This window comes from Pelecanus crispus, chromosome 6, assembly GCF_030463565.1.
Source record: "Pelecanus crispus isolate bPelCri1 chromosome 6, bPelCri1.pri, whole genome shotgun sequence".
Lineage (NCBI taxonomy): Eukaryota > Metazoa > Chordata > Aves > Pelecaniformes > Pelecanidae > Pelecanus > Pelecanus crispus.
The window spans coordinates 72,010,422-72,029,063 of record NC_134648.1 but is presented as its reverse complement, the minus strand read 5'-3'; the positions used below and the strand labels follow the sequence as shown (position 1 = coordinate 72,029,063).

The window sequence follows — 18,642 nt, the reverse complement described above, 5'->3', positions numbered from 1 at the left end:
TTGCTGTACATGCAGGTAGGTTACTGTTAATTTTTGCGTTAATCAAAAGTGTAACTATTACCTACATGACCAAAGGACTCCAGCTATTGCCGGCATCTGACAGGGAATCGTGCCCATTAAGCTTCATGCTGAGAGCAGCACTCTTCATACTATTAATGGCAATTCCTCCATTTCATTTCATATACAGTCAACACTCATTATGCACTGACATACGATAAATCAAATTTAATTTTACCTCCAACTCAGTGAATGTAATATTGATATGTTATGGCTGCTAATGGAGCAACTAGCATTACACATCAATAACCTATTAAAGGACTTACATTAGGTGTGAACAATTTTCTGTTTGATAGGAAAGCTTCCCGAAATACTTTTATTATCAGATTCAGCTCCCGCAGATATTGCCTTTCTTCTGCAATTTCGTTTCTCACTAGGTCATAGTAGTTGAGTTCCCCAGAAGAGGAGGGCTCATCTTCACAGAGAGAAACCAAACCAATGTCATCCTGATCAAACATATCCATCAAAACCTAGCAAAGAAACGTAAAAAAAATTACATGCAAGCCCGATTTTTACACTTGGCTCAAGCTCAGCTATTTCAATGTGTTCAGAGAAATCCTTTGAGTTTTTAATACAATACTTTCTGTGATCACTTTCACAAGGGAGTAATATTTAAACTTTGGCAGCAGAAAGCTGGTTCAGTTGCCAAAGCCATTTTCCCCTTTATAAGTTAGTACGACCTAGAAAACAAGTTACAATTCATGCAGAACCAACTCCGAAAACAAGGCATCTTGCACAAGCCTTCGACAAAACCCTCCTGATAAAGATAAAATTAAACAAAAATGTTTCTCATTTTTATGAGGATGAAAACTAAATGTCTTTTCTGTATTATAAAGAAGGAAAGAGCTGTCGTAACAAAGCAACATCAGGAGGAGAGTAACACAGCTGAGAAATAAAGGACAACATCATTTTCTGTCCTTACATTGTTTTGTAAGTACTACTACTGTTCCAAAGTTAACAGGCTTAACTTAAGCCGTTACTGTGACAGGTCTGGCACGAATAAGGAGAGAAGCTTCTGCATTTGAGTAAGACCAGTCTCTCCCTCCTATCCTACTTTGGATACATCTTCTTAAAAAAAAAAAAAAAACAACCAAAACCAATGTCTCCAGTATCTACCTTTGTATCTGTCCAAAAGACTATTTTAATCCCAACTCCTTACCTTGTCAGCACACATTGATACTTTAATGTCCTGCTGGGAGATCTCAAAGTGTCGTATATTGAAAACATAGTTTCCAGCCAGCTTTAAAATATCAGCTGAGATGTATTCCAAGACAGCCACAATATACAGAGACACATGGTAATCTACCTTATAACCTAGGACCTCCTGCAAATTGAAAACAAGAGGGAAAAAAAAAAGCTATTTATTCCAGAAGTTCATTTGGAATGACAACTAACACATTGAGTTTTCTACTGAAATTGATCTTGCCTGTGTTGATAATTGACAGCAATGTAACAGGCAGGACAAAGGACATCAAATGGAAATTTGATCAGCCGCCTCAAAGGAAATGCTTGCAAATACTTCTTTGTGCTATTTTGCCATATACTGACAGATGAAAAGCTACAGAACTTTCCATAATCCTTCCTCTAAAAACGACAGTCCTAAAAATAGGGTTCCTTCAAGGAAGGGACTTCACTGGAATCACTTTTGTACTTAAATTTTAGTCTATATCTATGCTTATTGAAGGACTCTAGCCCTAATCTGGACTCTTCAGAAAAGAACGTGCTTCATTTTTAATTGTTCTTGATGTTCTTGATTTCTTTCAGGAAATTACAGACTGTGTGTTCAACCTGTTATGTACTGCGATCCATTTTAGTCCATCCTTTACATTTGGCTGAACAACTAAGCTATCTGCACCCTTGCATTGCATAAAGTAATTAAACTTTAATAATTAAAGTCTGAACAGAAAAAAACAGGATGAATGTTGCCTGTTCTTCTTGCGATACGTGCTCCATGTTCTGCAGAGCATGCACCACATGGCCTCTTATTTGTGACAGGACTGTCAAGAATAAATACAGGTAGGTTCACGAATTTGAATAAGGTAGTCTTGTTCTTCATCATATTTTGAAGCATCTTCTAAAAATCAGATTGTGTGCCTATGTTCACATGCTTCTAAACCAGACTTCATGAAAGAAAGCCAGTGTTTCCTAGGAAGGTCTTATTTAATGCTGTTTTCTTTCCTAACATCTCTTACCCTCTCATTAATCATCACAAACTGAGACACTGTATATAAGAACACAGTGACTACACCTGAAAAAGTGCTTTAATTTCTGCTTATGCTTGAATAATGTTTTCTCGGTGCAGCTGGGAACTCTGGCACAACAATGCCACCACTGGAGAAAAGCATTTTTTAAAGCTATGAACAGAAAGCAAAATCAATAGAAAAAAGAAATACCAAAAAAGAGCAGTGTTTAGTTTAATCTAAAAAGTGATTAAACACCAATCTAAAAATCAGAGTACTGTTTTATCATTTAAAAAAAAAAACCCTCTCTACAGGGCACGATATGAATGCATGCTTACTGTGTGACACTAAAACCTGACTGTAAGCAAGGAGCTCTATACCTGTTATAAGTAACATGACATCTAAGAACTGAGATGGCCACTATCCTCAACACCCACCAACAATAAAGTCTGTATTTGGTCTTTTGTTACACCTCTGCAGATCTATCGATTAATTTTAAAACCAAGGCATCAGTGACATTCAACAGTAACCGAAAGGACGCTGATATGCATCTTAGTTGACAGTATACAAGGAACAGGATCTACTTGTTCTCTCTTCTTCTATTTTGGCTTCTGCAGCATTTTGAAACAAATAAAGGCATCAAAACAGTGCTACTGAAGTAGGCAAGGTATTTGAGTTTGGGTTTTATTTACGTTAAAAACTAACTAGTCATATTTCAAAGTAGAGTAATACATGAACACAATGATGTCTAGAACATGACGAATTTAGGTATCTACATTTATCACATACTACAATATATTCATCCTGTTCTATGGTGACTTCACGCTTTCAGCCAATATGAGAGACTTACCTAATTTGACACAAATTACAGAAATACTTTAAAGGTTATGCTATGCTGGAGGGCAATAATACAGCTGGGGGTGTGCGGTGGGCAGAAGCGGCAGTCAGCAGGTTGTTGGTTTAAGTACCTTTAATAAAGGATGTATTTTGTCCACAGGTAGCAGGAGAGGGCTTCTTCTTTTTCGTTTCTCTATAGCAGACTGCGCATCAGCAATCGCCCACTTGTCTATTGGATGAGGAAATGTCTTTTGAACACGCTCCTGTCCAAACATAAAGAGTACGCTCAGATTAACCGCAGTAATCAGAGAGAAATTTAAAAAAAAACACAACGGCAAATTACTTCCCCTGCAGTATAGACAATTATCCTCCTCCTCGCTGTTTGCAACACATTTTCCTAACTGTTCTCTCCTTTCAACAGCTCAGCTTCACTCTCTTCGATAACCCCAAACAACCTCCCTTCCCTAAGCACGAAGAACTCCTTCAAACCTCCTAAAACAACTCCTGCTCTATGATCTTTTCATCACAAGAGCAGCAAGAAAGCTCAGCTGAGACCAGGAGCCCAAAATATAAACATCATCAGGAAGTACTACACAGTTTACAGTCTAAATGAAAAAAAAAAAAAAGGTATTGTTCCCATTTCATTAAAGTTCAGGGTGTGACTTGTCCTATATCAGATCAAGTTTATGGCAGAAATGAAAAAAACAAGTGCAGGATCTTCTAACTAGGAGGGCTGCGATTCCTGAAGAAGGCAGGCTGTAACGCTTTGGACTCCACAAGCCCACAGAGGAGCATCTTCCCCGCTGCGCCGTCAGTCACAGTGGCTGCAGTTTACAGCCCCCACTACCACAGTAAACTGCATGCAATTTCAGGTCACTTTTACACAGATTCACATTTCAACAGCTGCTATAGGAAGAGGCGAGATGATCCCCACCACAGAACAAGCTGCTTTGGGGCAGCAGTCCCACACTTGAGCAGCCCCCAGCTATACAGGTGCAAGAGCCCAGTGCTGCTTTCCATCAGGTTCTCCAGGCTTCCCGCTGCAGCCCCTGCGAGCTGGGCAATTCGACGCCGAAAGAACGAGTCTAAACCGAACTCTAATGACTGCTTCTTAAGCGACTTTGGAAAACACGGATTTTTTTTAAGTTAGATACCTATGCCATAATGAACAGAAAAGGCGAGTAAACAGTCTTCCAGGACACTTGTGACTGCCACAGCTCTGTTCGGTTCTCGTGGGGAGCAGCAATCGCCTCCTGCCCACTACCGTGCCCTTACTGCAGGTGGCATGGCCAGGCAGGCGCAGTACGCGGTGCGGTGCCACACCCCACCTCGGCTCGGGACCTGTAACCTGGGCCACAGCAAGGTGATAACCCTTAAAGGACAGCTTTTATAGTTGAGCTGAAGAATGATCCAAGAAAAATGGTGAAATCTATGCATCCCTTTGGTAAAAAGATTTTTGCGCATATTCTGAAATTCAACAGGAGGCCCGAGATCTTCTCAGAGGCAGCTTTTAAATATTTGCATGTGGCCATTTAACACTCAACTTTCTGCGTCAGCTGTCTGTGCCAGGTAAACACATGGTGACCTTTCCTCTTGGACAGCAGCCTAAAGCTCTGGGCTAGTTCACCGAAATGAACTCTCCTTGAGATTCTACCAGATCGCCTGCAAAATGGACGTAATGTGGCATTCAGCTGTCCTTCAACTTAACAGCGCGCTTCACGAGTGACACATGCCTTTCGCACTCAGACTTTGCCGGTTCCCAGTTGTTTTGTTGGGAACAATTTGAAGGGCCCGTTCTATTTATAAAACCTTTATAATTTGAGATTTGAGACCTTGATCTTGCAAATACTTCAGTATATTATTACGCGCAAGTAGCTCCATTAACTCCAGGCTGTTATGTAAATATCTGCATGATAAACTTTTGGAGATCACAGCTCTCATGTTTTCTCTTAACAGCGAAAAACAGCTGAGGAGCAGAGCCAAAAACCTTCATTCGTGGCTCTCAGATGCCTGCTGGCAGCACAATCTCACCAACAACCCATAACACAAAACTTAATTCTACTTTCCCTGCTCTGGAAGAGTCTGAATTTACTGACCTACAGAATGATACCACTATTTAGACCTAGCTCTGTGTTTTTAAATTAAATAGTTGTTACATTGCCGAGCGCAACGTTTTATTACTCACAGCTTTAAAATGCCAGGTGTATTTAAAATACGATACATGGGATTTAGTGTCTGCTGTGATATCCGTAACCACAATTCAGCGAGTTGTCAGTTATCTCAGAAGGCTGGCTGTATTGCGTGCAGTTCTGCACACAGTAATTTGTGGAGCAAACACATACGCAATGAAAATTATTAATTCATATGTACACAGGGTAATTTTATCATCTCATGACTCAGACGCAGAAAACTATGGAGGTGGCGTGTAGAATAATCAGTGCTATCTCAAACTGTCCTGTGTGCTGGAGGGTTTGGTCAGCTGGGGACTGGAGAAAGAACATGGTATTTCTCAGCTCCACATCTAAAGTTCAAATGCAGACTCAAGGTAGTAACAATTCTGAGAGCTATTAAGGGACTATTAAGTTTTGCTTTTATTTAGTCATACTATAATCTTCGTGCATCAGTATTACAAAATACATTAATCATAAACCAAAATTAATAACTAATGAATTAACTCAATGTTGAATAAGGGGCAATTGCTGCTTCTAATAAGAATCTAAAACCCCTCAGGCAATTCTTTTGTAAATATATATATTCTTTATTTCCATGACACATATAGAATATTAGACTAGGACTTCATTATGTTTTAGGCTGAAAATCCTAGACATATAGATTGACGTAAAATTAATACTCTGCAAAGCTATAATGGGCCACAGCTACATGAAAGCACTTTCTCCCTCTAGACTGTATACTGAAGCGCACTCCATTAAAGCCCTCATTTTGTAACTGATGACACAAAAGCAGACAGCTGCAATAATACAAGAGCCTCAGTGAGTTCAATAAAGTTCCAGGAACATACAACTCTGTTCCCTCAGCTGCACAATCCAGGCCTCACAACAGTAACCTTTCATTCCAATATTTACTTTTCTTCTGTATATTTATGTCGAAGAGCAGGAAAACTTGCAATATCCTTACATTCTTAAGCCCAAGGTGCATTTGAGCAGCAGAAAATCCTTCAAAGTATTCTGCATTTATAAAAATAATGCTGTAAGAAAAAATTCCTACCATTTTTATTCTGAAGCCCTGTACAGGAAAATGAATTTCCAATTACGCGTGCTTTGTGAAATCTGAATGCTATGTAATATTTTAGAAGGGCAATATTAACGAGCTCTGCTCTTTGGATTCACCTTGCTTTAACTTCAACCTGCACTGCTCAAAATAGCTTCATTCTTCTTAGTGATTCTGCAAGAAAGCACTTGGTTTTCCAGTATCTGGTCTTACCTCTACGTCTTGGACAGTCCGTGGCTGAGCAATGCATAGTTTGTTTAGCAGCTGAAGTATCAACTCTTCAATGTAATAGAGGGAATCTTCTTTTGCTGAAAGGTTTGGGTGAACCTGTTGCTGAACCTGTCCAAAAGAATTAGAAAAATTAGGGGTTTTTTTTTTCCCATTTAAAGCTGTACAGAAGGAAGAACTGGAAAAAAGCAGAGCACCTCTGTACTGTAGTGCTGCAAATTTGCACGCTTCCAGCAATTTCCCACAAGTTTTCCTATGTAGTTAAGATGGCAATTTCTACTCCTGCAAAGTTGGCGTCTCTATTCAATTAAAAAATAAGTGTTTAGCCTTTATGGTGGGGAAGAAATTTCAAGCCAAGGCAGATTTCTGCCAACGATGCAGCGAAAACAATCACTGTGTGTGATTCTGCAGTTATTCATCCACAGGATGAGTAACATACAGTTATGTTACTAACCTTACTAATGAGTACTGGGTGACTGTGAACAGAGGAGGAACATGGACCCACCAGAGGAAAAGACTTAATAAGCAAGGACACCAGGATAAGAGAACTAACCAGTCTGGCAGGGAACTGAATTAATGCGCTGTTAAAACCTGTGGCAATAAAAAGCCACAGCCGGGACACTGGAGAAGGACTGAACAACTCTTTGAGATGCCTCAGAACCAGAGAACGTGAAACACTGTCTGAGGCATGAGAGGGAGAGACGTGAAGCACTTACAACAGAGTGGGAAAAGCATGAGTCAAAATACAAGAGTGTCAAGACTAGGAAACGCGCTGTGAAAAAAGCTGACTTCCACCTCCCTCTAACGCAAGGCAGGATAATGCCTTTTATCTCACTTCACGGAGATTAATCATAGCTTTCGTTTCCAAGGCTAAGCTAGACCAGACAACCTGAAACAGGCAACCTCCGCACGTGCCCGCGCAAGCTGAAGGACCACAACTAGCTCGCCCTGGTCCAACGTGGATGTTTTCCTTCTCAAAATCCCCCAAAACGAAACAACCACCCCACCTTAAAAAAAAAAAAAAAAAAAAAAGCACTCGAGTTAGTCTACATACTCAGTTTTCCCTGGCAGCCTCTCAATCAGGAAAGCGCTAACTAGATCTTAAACTATAGCCAAAAGATTCGTAAGTAATACAATCCAGGGAAATTCCCTGCTCTCCCCGTACAAATTAATCACCTCAAAAAAGTCATCTTGCATACTTAGATTGGTATTCTGTACGCGGTTTCAAACGCAAGACAAACGGATCAGTAGTTTCTTGGGGGAAGACAGTAAGATCTTTGGGTCAGTTCTAATCCTCTGAAATACAGGCGCGCCTCCCTCCAAAGACAACAGGTGAGTCCACAAACACTGGGGAGGGGTCTGAAGGCTTCCTGAAAATTAAGTAACTAAGAATTTCAAAGCAATACCTTGGGGGCACTCAATTTGCAGCCCTGAAGGCTTTTGTAAGTCATGCAACAAGACCAACGAGGAAGTAAGGTGTCTGGCTGGCTTCCTTCCCTGCCGGCCGCAGAGGACGGTGGGCAGAGCTGCCCAGGAGCCGGAGCCACTGCAAGGAACCGCTCGCTGCTCCACCTCCTGCTGTGCCATGGCCTGAAAGAACTGGGGGAACAGGACTGCGCTTTGCCCCCACACCTACGCAAGGGAAGAGAGGAAGAGCCGTGACGACCAACAGGTAGGAATAAAAAGCGAAGACCCACAGAGGGGACCACTAGAAGGGGCTGCTGCTGTGCACCTTCAACATCCTAGAAGCAGAGGTGACGACTTGGATGGAGAAGTCTACCAACACACTGCTCAAAGATGGGGGAGCACAGGCAGGGACCACACGTACTGACGATGGGAATCTGAATATTTCAGGGGAGTGGGAAGGGGGACACACACTGAAAATGTGAAAACATACGCTGGTGCTGATTGTGTTGGAGTTGATAATTAAGGTATTACACAGTGGTGGTGAAAAGAGACTGCCAATCATGGGGGCTCCTACGTGATACCCGGGGAGAGATGACCTCCCAGGCACAACACACATTTCTAGGGCTTAATTCTGCACTGGCATCCTTCCTCACAAAGCACAGGTGAAGAAACAGGTTAATAAGGCAGCTGTACACCAAGAGAGAAAGGAATACACATGCTGCTTCTAATCCAGCTGCTCAGTTTTGTTCTAGAGTTTTTGTATAGATCTTTATGTATCATTTAGTCTTCTGCACCTCAAACATGAATTCTTCTCAGCTTCACAGAACTGCTGCAATGCTGACGTGTATACAAGATTGTGTACTACTGAAAGAACGAAGGGAAAAAACCCCTCAAGAAAATCAAAACCACTCCTTGAAAACTCTTACTTAAACTGCAGGTTTTCAACAATAGTCAGTGCATTTCGTGTTCTTCCTGAACATAAGAGTTTAATTCACAAAACAATGGAAAACCAGGAAGTGTCGAGTTAAGGTCCCGCCACGTATCTCTCATACGAGCACTACTACAGCAGAAGCATTAGCTAGCTAACTAGGAAATAAGATGAAATATTTCCCCCCACAACGAACCCTTAACGATGCTCCAGAAAAATGACAAGAACAGGAGCTGTAAGAAGTTGAGAAAGGGAAGCTGTGCTCCCCTTAAGAGAAGATGGGGAAATCCTATTTACTGTATCAGATCGCAGCCATTCTCCTCCTCTCAAGAGGGTCACTCATTTTAAAAACAGACGTCACTGCCACAAAGAAAATGACTTCACTTGTGACTACCTTCAGTTCACAGGTCTGAACAGCTCATGCCATATGTTCCTCAGCTTTCTGAAGAGCACGTGGATATCTAACAGGGTTGAGGACTAGGAGAGGAGCACGCAGCCCTCTTCAAACCTTGGCAAGAGAATCTCAGCCTCATACAAGGAACGCAAACGTTAAGTGCTGGAGTCAGTTTTGCTTCAAAAGGAGCAAAACCAACAACAAAGCCCAACATTTCTTGGTTGAGTCAACTCTTCCCAGAGGATTTAGAAATCAGCTTCCATTTGAAATGATAATGCCTGCAGCATCACAGAAAGGTCCCAGAGGTACTCATACACTCCCTGGCTTTAAGACAAGTTATTTTGATGTAAGTGCTGTTACTGAGAAAAACCAATTTCATAGCAAGACACTGTTTTTCACAGCAAAACAAAAATACACTTATAAAAGCCATGCACCAGCTAATCAAATCAGATGCCAGTGAATCAAGGAGAGAGCACTTACTCTTTAGAGTATTCACCTAAACCCTGACTGAAAAGACTGGGAAAGCAAGGACAGACTGATAAAACACTGAGGAGGAATTAACTGAGGGCACGTTACTTACGGAAGGTACATTCACTGATTTCAGGTTCAGACTGAAATGTTTGAGCATAATTGTATTAGCTGGCATGGAATAACGCACCATAGCTAAGACAGGGCTAAATTTTGATCTGACTTGTAACTGCTTCCGTTAAGAGTCAAAATACTTAAACCCACATGTTGCACTACCCAGCAAGAGCTCTGCTGCAAGAACTCTGAGCAGAAGGTATCAGAGAAACCAGATTTTTTTTACCTATCTTATCTCTGAAACAACCCAAGCGGAGTGCTTGAAGTCATTAGAGAGGGAGATGAAGATTAGCAGGACTAACTATTTTTCACTGCATCATTCACACAGGATTATTCCTTCATGAGCTGTTCCAAGGAACAGAAATCAAATAACAGGTATGAGTCCCATAAGCGTGGCATTTGAACATGGCCTTAAGGCCTTTCTGGTGGACATGCTTTTATTTTAGACGGGAGTTCCTAAACTGCTCCTCCCCTTGCTCCTCTTCTTTACTTCTCCCTGCTCTTCCACCCCTCCAACAAGTGCGTATTTGATGAAAATCCAGCGGCGGCTTCGCAGGGGCATCTCCTTCCTACGGCTGCAGCCTTCAGGAGATTTGGCAGGGCTCTCCAAGAGCCCGACTGCATCTGTACAAGCAGTGGTGGCTCAAGAGGAGACTGAAAAACCCCTTACAGGTCAATTGAGATCCTCCCCCTAGTTCCTTCCGAGAGGCAGGTCCTGCACCAGGACACAAAAGCTTCTAGAGAAAACAGGCAGCTGCAGATGAGGTCAAGCTCAAAATTCCTTCTCAGTAGTGAGATTTTGGTAGTCCTTACAGAACCCTGGGAAGAAGTCTGTTAAGGCAAGATGAGGATGAAAACTTTTCAAGGAGATGAACAGTATTAGGACCAGAAACAAACTTATTTTTGATAAGCACATTTGATCATTTTGATTTCTGATCTTATTTTTTAGAACTAATATAAGAGCAAGGTTAATTTGGAACCACAGGAGATCTGGCATGAAGTCTGAATATCAATATCTGGACTTGGGGAAATTCAGAAGTCCTGAGTGTAAAAGCAATGATCAAAGGTTGTATCTGAAACAACAAAAAGATGGGGAAAAAATATACTAGAGTCAAAACTGCAAGTAACTTCTTTTTAGCCTGTTCTAATGAGACAAACCAGCAATTTGGCTACACTGCCTAAATATATTTTTACATAATACATGTATTTTGGTAGTAAAAACACATTCAGAAAGCTCCAGTTGTTCCACAGTAAGCAAAACAAGAGATCATTCATTAAAAAAAAACCAAACCCAAAACCAAACCAGAAAACCCCCAAACCCATGAAATGCACACTGAGTCTTTAAACAGCATATACCATCACAAACATTCATATTCCTGAAAAACTAGACAACAATATCCCACTTCTCTATTTGGGTTCAAAACAACTACATTTTCAGAAAACAGAATTCCAATATTACCTGAGATTTCAGAACAAGAAGTTTCTAATTTTAAAAATGCCACCACAAAATCTGTTAGCATGGTAATACATCGTTTCTAAGCTTACTGTGCTAACAGGAAAGCTTAATAAATTGCACGTTAAATTTGTAAACTGTTTGCAACAAAAACTACTCACTCTCCTTTTCCCACAGCAACCAATTTCAACTTGGAAATGATTTATATTTTACTCGCCTTGTAAAAACACAGTAATACTAGATCAGCAGACAAGTAAAACTTTGCAAGGCTGTTTGTTTACTTGAGAAACAAAGCATATAAATTTGGGAGCAAGAAAAATAATTAGAACATAGAAGTTAAATATTTACTATCACGGGCTGGTTACGGTCTTGCCAACACTTGTCGGTATTTCCATACGGTGTGTTCAAGGTGATGAAAATACACCGCTGACGAAACAGCACTAGGCTTGCCCCGTACCGAAATGTTGAGAGCCAGGAAGAAGGAAAAAAATGAAGCCGACAAATGTCTCTTTTTTAGGTTGGGGTTTTATTCCCTATCTTTTCTCTTCTAAAGGTAACATTGCCCATTAGAAACATAAAACAGCCGCTCCAAAGGCATTTTCAACCCCTCATCTGGATGACGCTCGAGGAAGAGGGGCACCAGATGCAGTAACTTAAAAGGCCTGTGATGCTCTTCTTCAGTGCGAGATGACAGCTTTGATATCCCCAATTTTCAAGCATAATTACAGCATAATTCTTCAGAAAGAACCACAAAGATTTAAAGACTTGAAGAGATAACCCAAATAAAAACACACTGTCAACTTTTTAAAAATAACTACACTAATTTCTGACTTTCCTTCCAGTACAGCAATTTCTAGATGGCCCATCTTTCTTAACTCAGACTAACAAGCGCTGATAGAGGAACAATATGAAGTAGTCTCTTAAGCAAAACAGAACTTAATAATTTATCTACATACAGCATTTTAGCTTTTTCACTGCAATTCTAAACATTTGATGCACGGTTAGCAAAATAAAGTCTTCTCATAACACAGCAACTGAGCTACGAAAGGCATCTCGGGCGCAGATCATCCGTCAGCCGTCTGACCTCAAAAACACCGATTGCTGTTAAGCGACTGCGTACACGGGCGACTAAACAGTCATCTTACAGCCCCACTCTAGTGTAAATATAATTTTTTTTCCATCTTTAGCTATTTAACTACTATTCTCCTCCAGTATCTTCTAGTTGAGGGGAGGGTGAATTAAGGGAGCTTCGCGACGGGTGGTGCAGACAGGGATCCGCATTCTGAAATAGCATCGAAGGCCGTCCTAAGACCTGCTGGGAAATCTGCTTGGTGCAGACAGAAAAACCACATTGATAATGGCATAGCTACTACTAAGCTGATGCACACAGTTGGTTGATAAATTGTAAATCGAACGCAGACGGCCATCCCTCCCATCTTGATCTGCACTAAGCTGCAGAGCGGCGCGGGGCTCGGTCGCTGCCTGCATCCTACCCCCGCCGCGCTGATTTTGGGCTTCTGCTAATGACCGACCGCACAGATGGGTTTCCTCAAAGAGCTGCCCACCGGTAGTTTCTCCTGCTGGCACTTCCCTACCATGACTCACTTCTGCTCTATCTGCTCTCATCTACATTTCACGTTTCGTTTCTCACAACATCTTCACAGTCTCTGCTTTTCTACCCAAACACAGACAATCTCCTTTCTCCAGTTGATTGCGTCCTTTTATACAGAGTCAAGGAGAAATGAAAGCATGTGTATGTTTATACGTACACCAACGCATCTATTTTAATCTTAAAAAGGGATGGAAAGTTAAGTATTTGGATTTTATCCATCCATACAAAATCCCTTGTTTAAATTGAGATAAACCCTGAACGAGCTCGGCGCAGCCTCTGCCCTGCGATACGGAAGGAAAACACCACGGCCGGTGTGGAGATTGCCGTGCACGCGTCTTTCTTTAATGTAACAGCTTCTAATTCTCCCCCAACTCTTCAATACATCACTCTGCAGAGCCGAGAGCTGCTCTGGGCTCTGAACCCAGCACCTGCAGGCTCCCTCGCCCCGCTTTTAACATCACGCTCTTCCCAAGAAGAACCGCTCGCTCAGGTAGACTGAATTACTCAAACAGGCCAGTAACTCTTCAATTAGGTCTTTAGAAGATTTAAAAACAAAAATTAATTCATGAGCAGCACAGGTCAGCAGAGTTTGGAGCTGCAGACCGAGCTTTGAGGTTGTATTTTAAAGTGAACAGATGTGGAAATGCAATAAGAAACAATAAATGGCAAAAAGCAAAGATATATACCACTTAAAAGAAAAAAAAAAAAAAAGGCCAAACCCTAAATTTGGGGGCAGTGAAGACTATCCGAGTCGCTTCTTTGTGAACCAGGCAGTCATTGAAATTACATTAAAAAATTAGGGGAAGCGCCAGGAGAATAGAGAGGCCATAAATATGGGAAAAAGATGTCCTCGGCACATTTTTTTTTTACATGACTAATGCGCTGAACTCAAGGAATGGCAGCACCCAGCTCATCTGAAAAGCCTGGCAGAGGTACCTTGGCAAGGTAATTATAAAAGCAAATAACAGACTCAACAGCTTCTCCGGAGGAGATTAGATAACGCTTGCACTGTGCAAAGAGGACAAGAGAGGTGAAAAACTAGGGAGAGCAGGAGAGGTGGTGGAGAGGAGAAGAAACACCGGAGCAGGTGAGGCGGCTCGAGCAGGAGAACACGGCTGAAACGGCGAGATAAAAAAAGAGAAGCGCACGCTGCCCAGCTCCCCCGCGGCACATGGAAGGGGCGAGGGGAGCGAAGGCACACGAGCGAGCTGAATCACGGCAGCAAAGGGTTCGGTTCGGTTTTTTTTCTTCCTGTGACCAGTTAGCCTCGCAAGTCTCTAAGCCAGTGCAAATGCTAATTTCCACGTCCCATTTTAACAACACAGGTAGGAAGCGTTTCTTCTGCTCCTGCTGCCAAATGAAACGACACGGCTCCTACTACTTTTAAACTCCCCAGATTGAAAACTCCCTTCATTTCACGCCACTGGCTGAGAAAACTCTATTACCATTTGCCAACTGCAGATTCCAGTGACAGTACTTAAGCTAAACAGCATTAACAGCTGGGGGTAAGGCAAAAAGGCATGCAAAAATAAGATTTAGTAAAAGGATCAGTCCCTTTAGTTCAAAATGTTATTTAGGATAGTGAATATTTATGCAAGAACAACAAAAAAACCCCAGTAACCCAGTCTACTTACTTGCAAGGGACCAAACCCAGCCTATAACCATAACCAACCACTCCTGGGAATACAGAAGGTCTGGAAGAATTAGCCTACTGCTTACAGAAGGTTTGGTAGCATCCACTTCGCAGGGATTTGCTGTTCCTTTCTACACCTCCAGCCACCTCTCGATTGTGAGCACCATGTTGTGAGGCAACAACCAGATCCGTGCCTCAAACTTGTACGGCTCTACGTATTTCACAGGTAATTATCACCAGCACTTCCCTTATTTGCCATTCTCCCAAGCTGAGCGTCACAGAGGTGTTCACGTTTGTAGCAACTGCAAATCTGCAAAGGTTCAGGCTTCAGAGCTCAAATAAGTTCATTTATTAGAAGCTAAATGACCTAACAGATTTCAAAACTAAATAATCACTATTACTTTAAAGCATCGTAACAAGCAACTTGACAGTTGAAATGACAATGCATTAAATAATAATGCATGCTAATGAAATTAGAATGCATTAAATAATAACCCATTATAATGACACTATAATGCATTGAATAATTCCAACCCAAGGGGGCCTGATCCTGCAACAGAAAACACGCAGGCGAACTGCCCTGACAGAGCAGTGAAAAAAAAAATGGGGTAGCCCCTGCACTTACCCCAACCACGCACCTCACACAAGAGCTGTGTCATTCCACATTAACTCCTGTAAGCTTTATAACATAGAGAAGCACTGCATTAACGTAAACTTCAAAAACGTCCTCAAAATGGCCTTTTATATTTCTGTATGCAACATTTGCTAAGAATAAACCCTTTAGTCATGCTCTAGAAATTTGATGAGTAGTCCAGAGCAATAGTGGAATTGTTGTAGAAAATGCAAATAGTGTACAGTGCCACGATTACACCAACATGTGTAGTGCCTGCAGAAATGCGAGTATTAACTGTTTAACAGTCCCTCTTTGTAGATAATGGAGACAATCAAAACAATAATACCTATGAGATGCTTGCAAATTTAATTCAGAAAAGTCAAAGAACAAAGCAACTGAGTACATGGCTCCTCTTGTTTACAGAAATACATTTTTAATTTACCAGTGGATTTGTAAGAGCATGCACAAATGATAATGCACGCTAAGAACACACAAGAGTATTTTAGGGCAAATAAAGCCATATATACACGTCCAACAAGACATTATGCGTTATTTTAAAAAATACACGCTAGTTCTACAGAGTCACCTGTTTCATTTTGAAAACTTCTTCCAAGTAACTGGAATAGAAGTTTATTCCAGATAGCAATGGAAGATATTTGGCATTAATGAAGTTTTCAGTTACAATTCCCAAAAACTTTTTACACAATGCACGGCCAGCACATTAAAACTGGGACCTTCAGTGGGAGTTACACACTCAGCTGCTACCACCGACATTCATGCATGATTTTCTTGTGCTCCCCTATAATTGATAGATTTAAGTCTAAGATTAATAGATACGACATCAACCTGGAAAATCAATTCAGTTCTGGAAAGTTTCATCTGGAAGAAGGTTGACAGTCAGCAAGAACAAGCTTTGGCACCGGACCTGCGCTAGGAAGCCCGGTTACAAAATTGAACTGCCAGCTTTAGAAACAGGTTTCATAATTTGACATCTTTCCCCACAAAGGCCATGGGGTCAGGAACAGCTAAAAAAAACGAACAAGTCAAAACCAACCCCAACAACAATCACCTGGAGAAGTGAAAAAGGGGGCGAGAGCAAACTCCCCAACACCACCTTCCCCTCCAGCACCCACCCACCCACCACAGGAGAAAATCCCCCTCCACGGAGGGTCCTGGTTTCATGGGAGGAGGACGTGGGCAGCCGCGGAGGGGGGAGCAGAAAAGCCCCCCGCTCGCAGCCCTCCACCGCCCCGCCGAGCAGCGGCTTTAATGACGCTGCCAGCACCAACATCCCCAGGATCCAAACCCAAGCAACCCCGCCAGCGGGGCGTTTGAAATGCATGTGATTTCTGCTGGAACAGCTGCCTGCATGCTTCGAGAATTATTCAAAGAGACATTGTGAGCCTTTAATAACTGAAGTCAGCTCCCAGATTAAAAGCCTTTCTGAAGCTTAGGCCGTAGATCTGTTTGAAGTGATTTACTTGCTACGAACAGCAGTTCAAGTAACTATAACCTAAGTGACCACATAAAAATATTGTTTTCTTCCAATTCACTTACTGTGACAGGACTTCTATAACAAGTTTCATTATACTCACTTCCTACTTAGGTTTCCAGCACAGCAATGTAAAAGTAAAAATGTTTTAGAGTAAGGACGTGCTTGTAAATCTACCAGCTGGAAGAGAGGGGCAATCCATGAAACTACTTTAAAATTTTCAACTTACTAGATTCCAGTGCTAAGGATATGGTGATATAAATATATAAAAAAAACTATTTAAAAAATCTGGTTTAATGATGTCTTGCCATTTAACTGTTTTTTTCCTAAAAAGACTCACGCTGGTAGGCACAATTTAGCACTCCCTACTAATCATAAAGATGTATGACTGCTTAAATGCACACAGAATATTGTTCAAAAGACAGATTCTCATCTTTTTTTTTCCACGTATTAAAGTAAGAACTGATGTATTTTACCATTTTTTCCCCACTCATGATTTGTTAAGCATCAACTGCATAGAATTAAAATAAATGCAAGGGTTTAAAAGTGGTTTGATAAAAAGAAGTGACCTTAAACTTGCTGAATGCATGATGAAAGAGCTCTTCAAAGCATGTTATGGGCTTAAAATTCAAGCAGCAAGGAAATAGTCTGTTGTTAGTGAACTGCACTGGCTCGTTACCCAGCCCCACATCCTTCTGTATTTTAGAATTAAGATTTCTCACACGTTAACATACACAAGGAAAACCAAAAACCTTCCTTTCTACTATCAGTTCCTCTTCTTCAAGAAGCAGTCATTAAAAGGGAAAGCTTTCAAGAAGGGGAAATAGAATACTATCTCTGCACTTGCGGTGTAGGCTACTGTGATGAAAACCCAGCTTAGAAGTTCAAAAAAACTCTATTCCAGGTGTTTATTTAAAAAGTTTCTGAAGCTCTGACTTTCTTTAAAATTTTCATTGCAAAAGCAACCTGCTTGAGAAAATTGTACGTAAACTGGCTGACAAGCTGACTTTTAAACCTCTTCAGAACGAAAGTGCAAAGTATTTGAAAGCTGTGGTAACATCTTATAAATTCTGAAACTAACACAAAACCTGATGCTTTGGTGCACACTTTGGATTCAGTGCCACACTCTTCAGCTCTCCTATAAATAACAGAAATGCTCTCATCTCATTATGGAAGTGAAAATGCAAAATGTAAACAAAACCACCCATAAATTTTCTAAAAATCTTCCGGTTTAAAAATCTCCAGTGTCCCTATTAGGGCACTTGATCTTTTAAAGACTACATTAAAACTGACAGCGTCTCCCTAATAGCCTGATTGCAATAACTGGAACAATGATACGGTTTTGGTTTGACTCACTGATACTGCGTGTTCATAGAAGAAATGCCCATTACAGTACGATTGCTTCATGCTAAAGGGTGGGTACGGCAGACAAGGAACTTTCCCAGGAAGAAAAAAACCTGTCTGTAAGCAACTACAAATTTTTACAAGCAGTCACTGGTAGCAAGACTTTATTTCCTCTGATTTAGAAAGTCTAAGTTCCTGCTCCGTTTCTTTGCACCAAAACCAAACGTACAGAGACAGTAAGAATTGGTAAGAGCAGCGTTAATCCACCAACTTTTATGCTATTTGTATTTTACAACGATGAAAACACCTTTAAAGTTTTACAGAAATTCTTTTGGTCAAACCAATAAAGCTATACCGCACGTCTGGGTGGATGCTGTTTTATGTCAACCTCCAGCGATCAGGAAAAGAGCAGCACGGAATTCTCTAAGCTTCCCCAGACACACTGGAAAGCAACTACTGTGAGGGGGAGGAGATTCAAGAGTAAAGAGTAGAAAATCCAGGATTCTTCAGACAGGCGATTAGTGGTTTTTATGCCAGCCGCAAGACTACTTAGCTGCCTTCCGCGGCTTTTAATACAAGCGACACATGGACCCAAAACAAATGCAAATCTTTGAGAGAATCATTACCCCACACCATCACTAAATCTATTCTTGG

The 18,642-nt window shown here is 41.3% G+C and overlaps 1 protein-coding gene across 2 annotated transcripts in view; it reads right to left on the bottom strand.

Moving 5' to 3' along the window:
• SOS2 (SOS Ras/Rho guanine nucleotide exchange factor 2) overlaps positions 1-18,642 on the bottom strand; it is a 56,579-nt gene that overhangs the window by 36,713 nt on the left and 1,224 nt on the right. For both annotated transcript variants that reach the window (XM_075712873.1, XM_075712874.1), the window contains exons 2-5: positions 6,516-6,641; positions 3,206-3,337; positions 1,217-1,381; positions 324-527 (exon numbers count right to left, since the gene is read on the bottom strand). In XM_075712873.1, the coding sequence (XP_075568988.1) occupies positions 324-527; positions 1,217-1,381; positions 3,206-3,337; positions 6,516-6,641 (627 nt within the window). The remainder of the gene's footprint in view (positions 1-323; positions 528-1,216; positions 1,382-3,205; positions 3,338-6,515; positions 6,642-18,642) is intronic.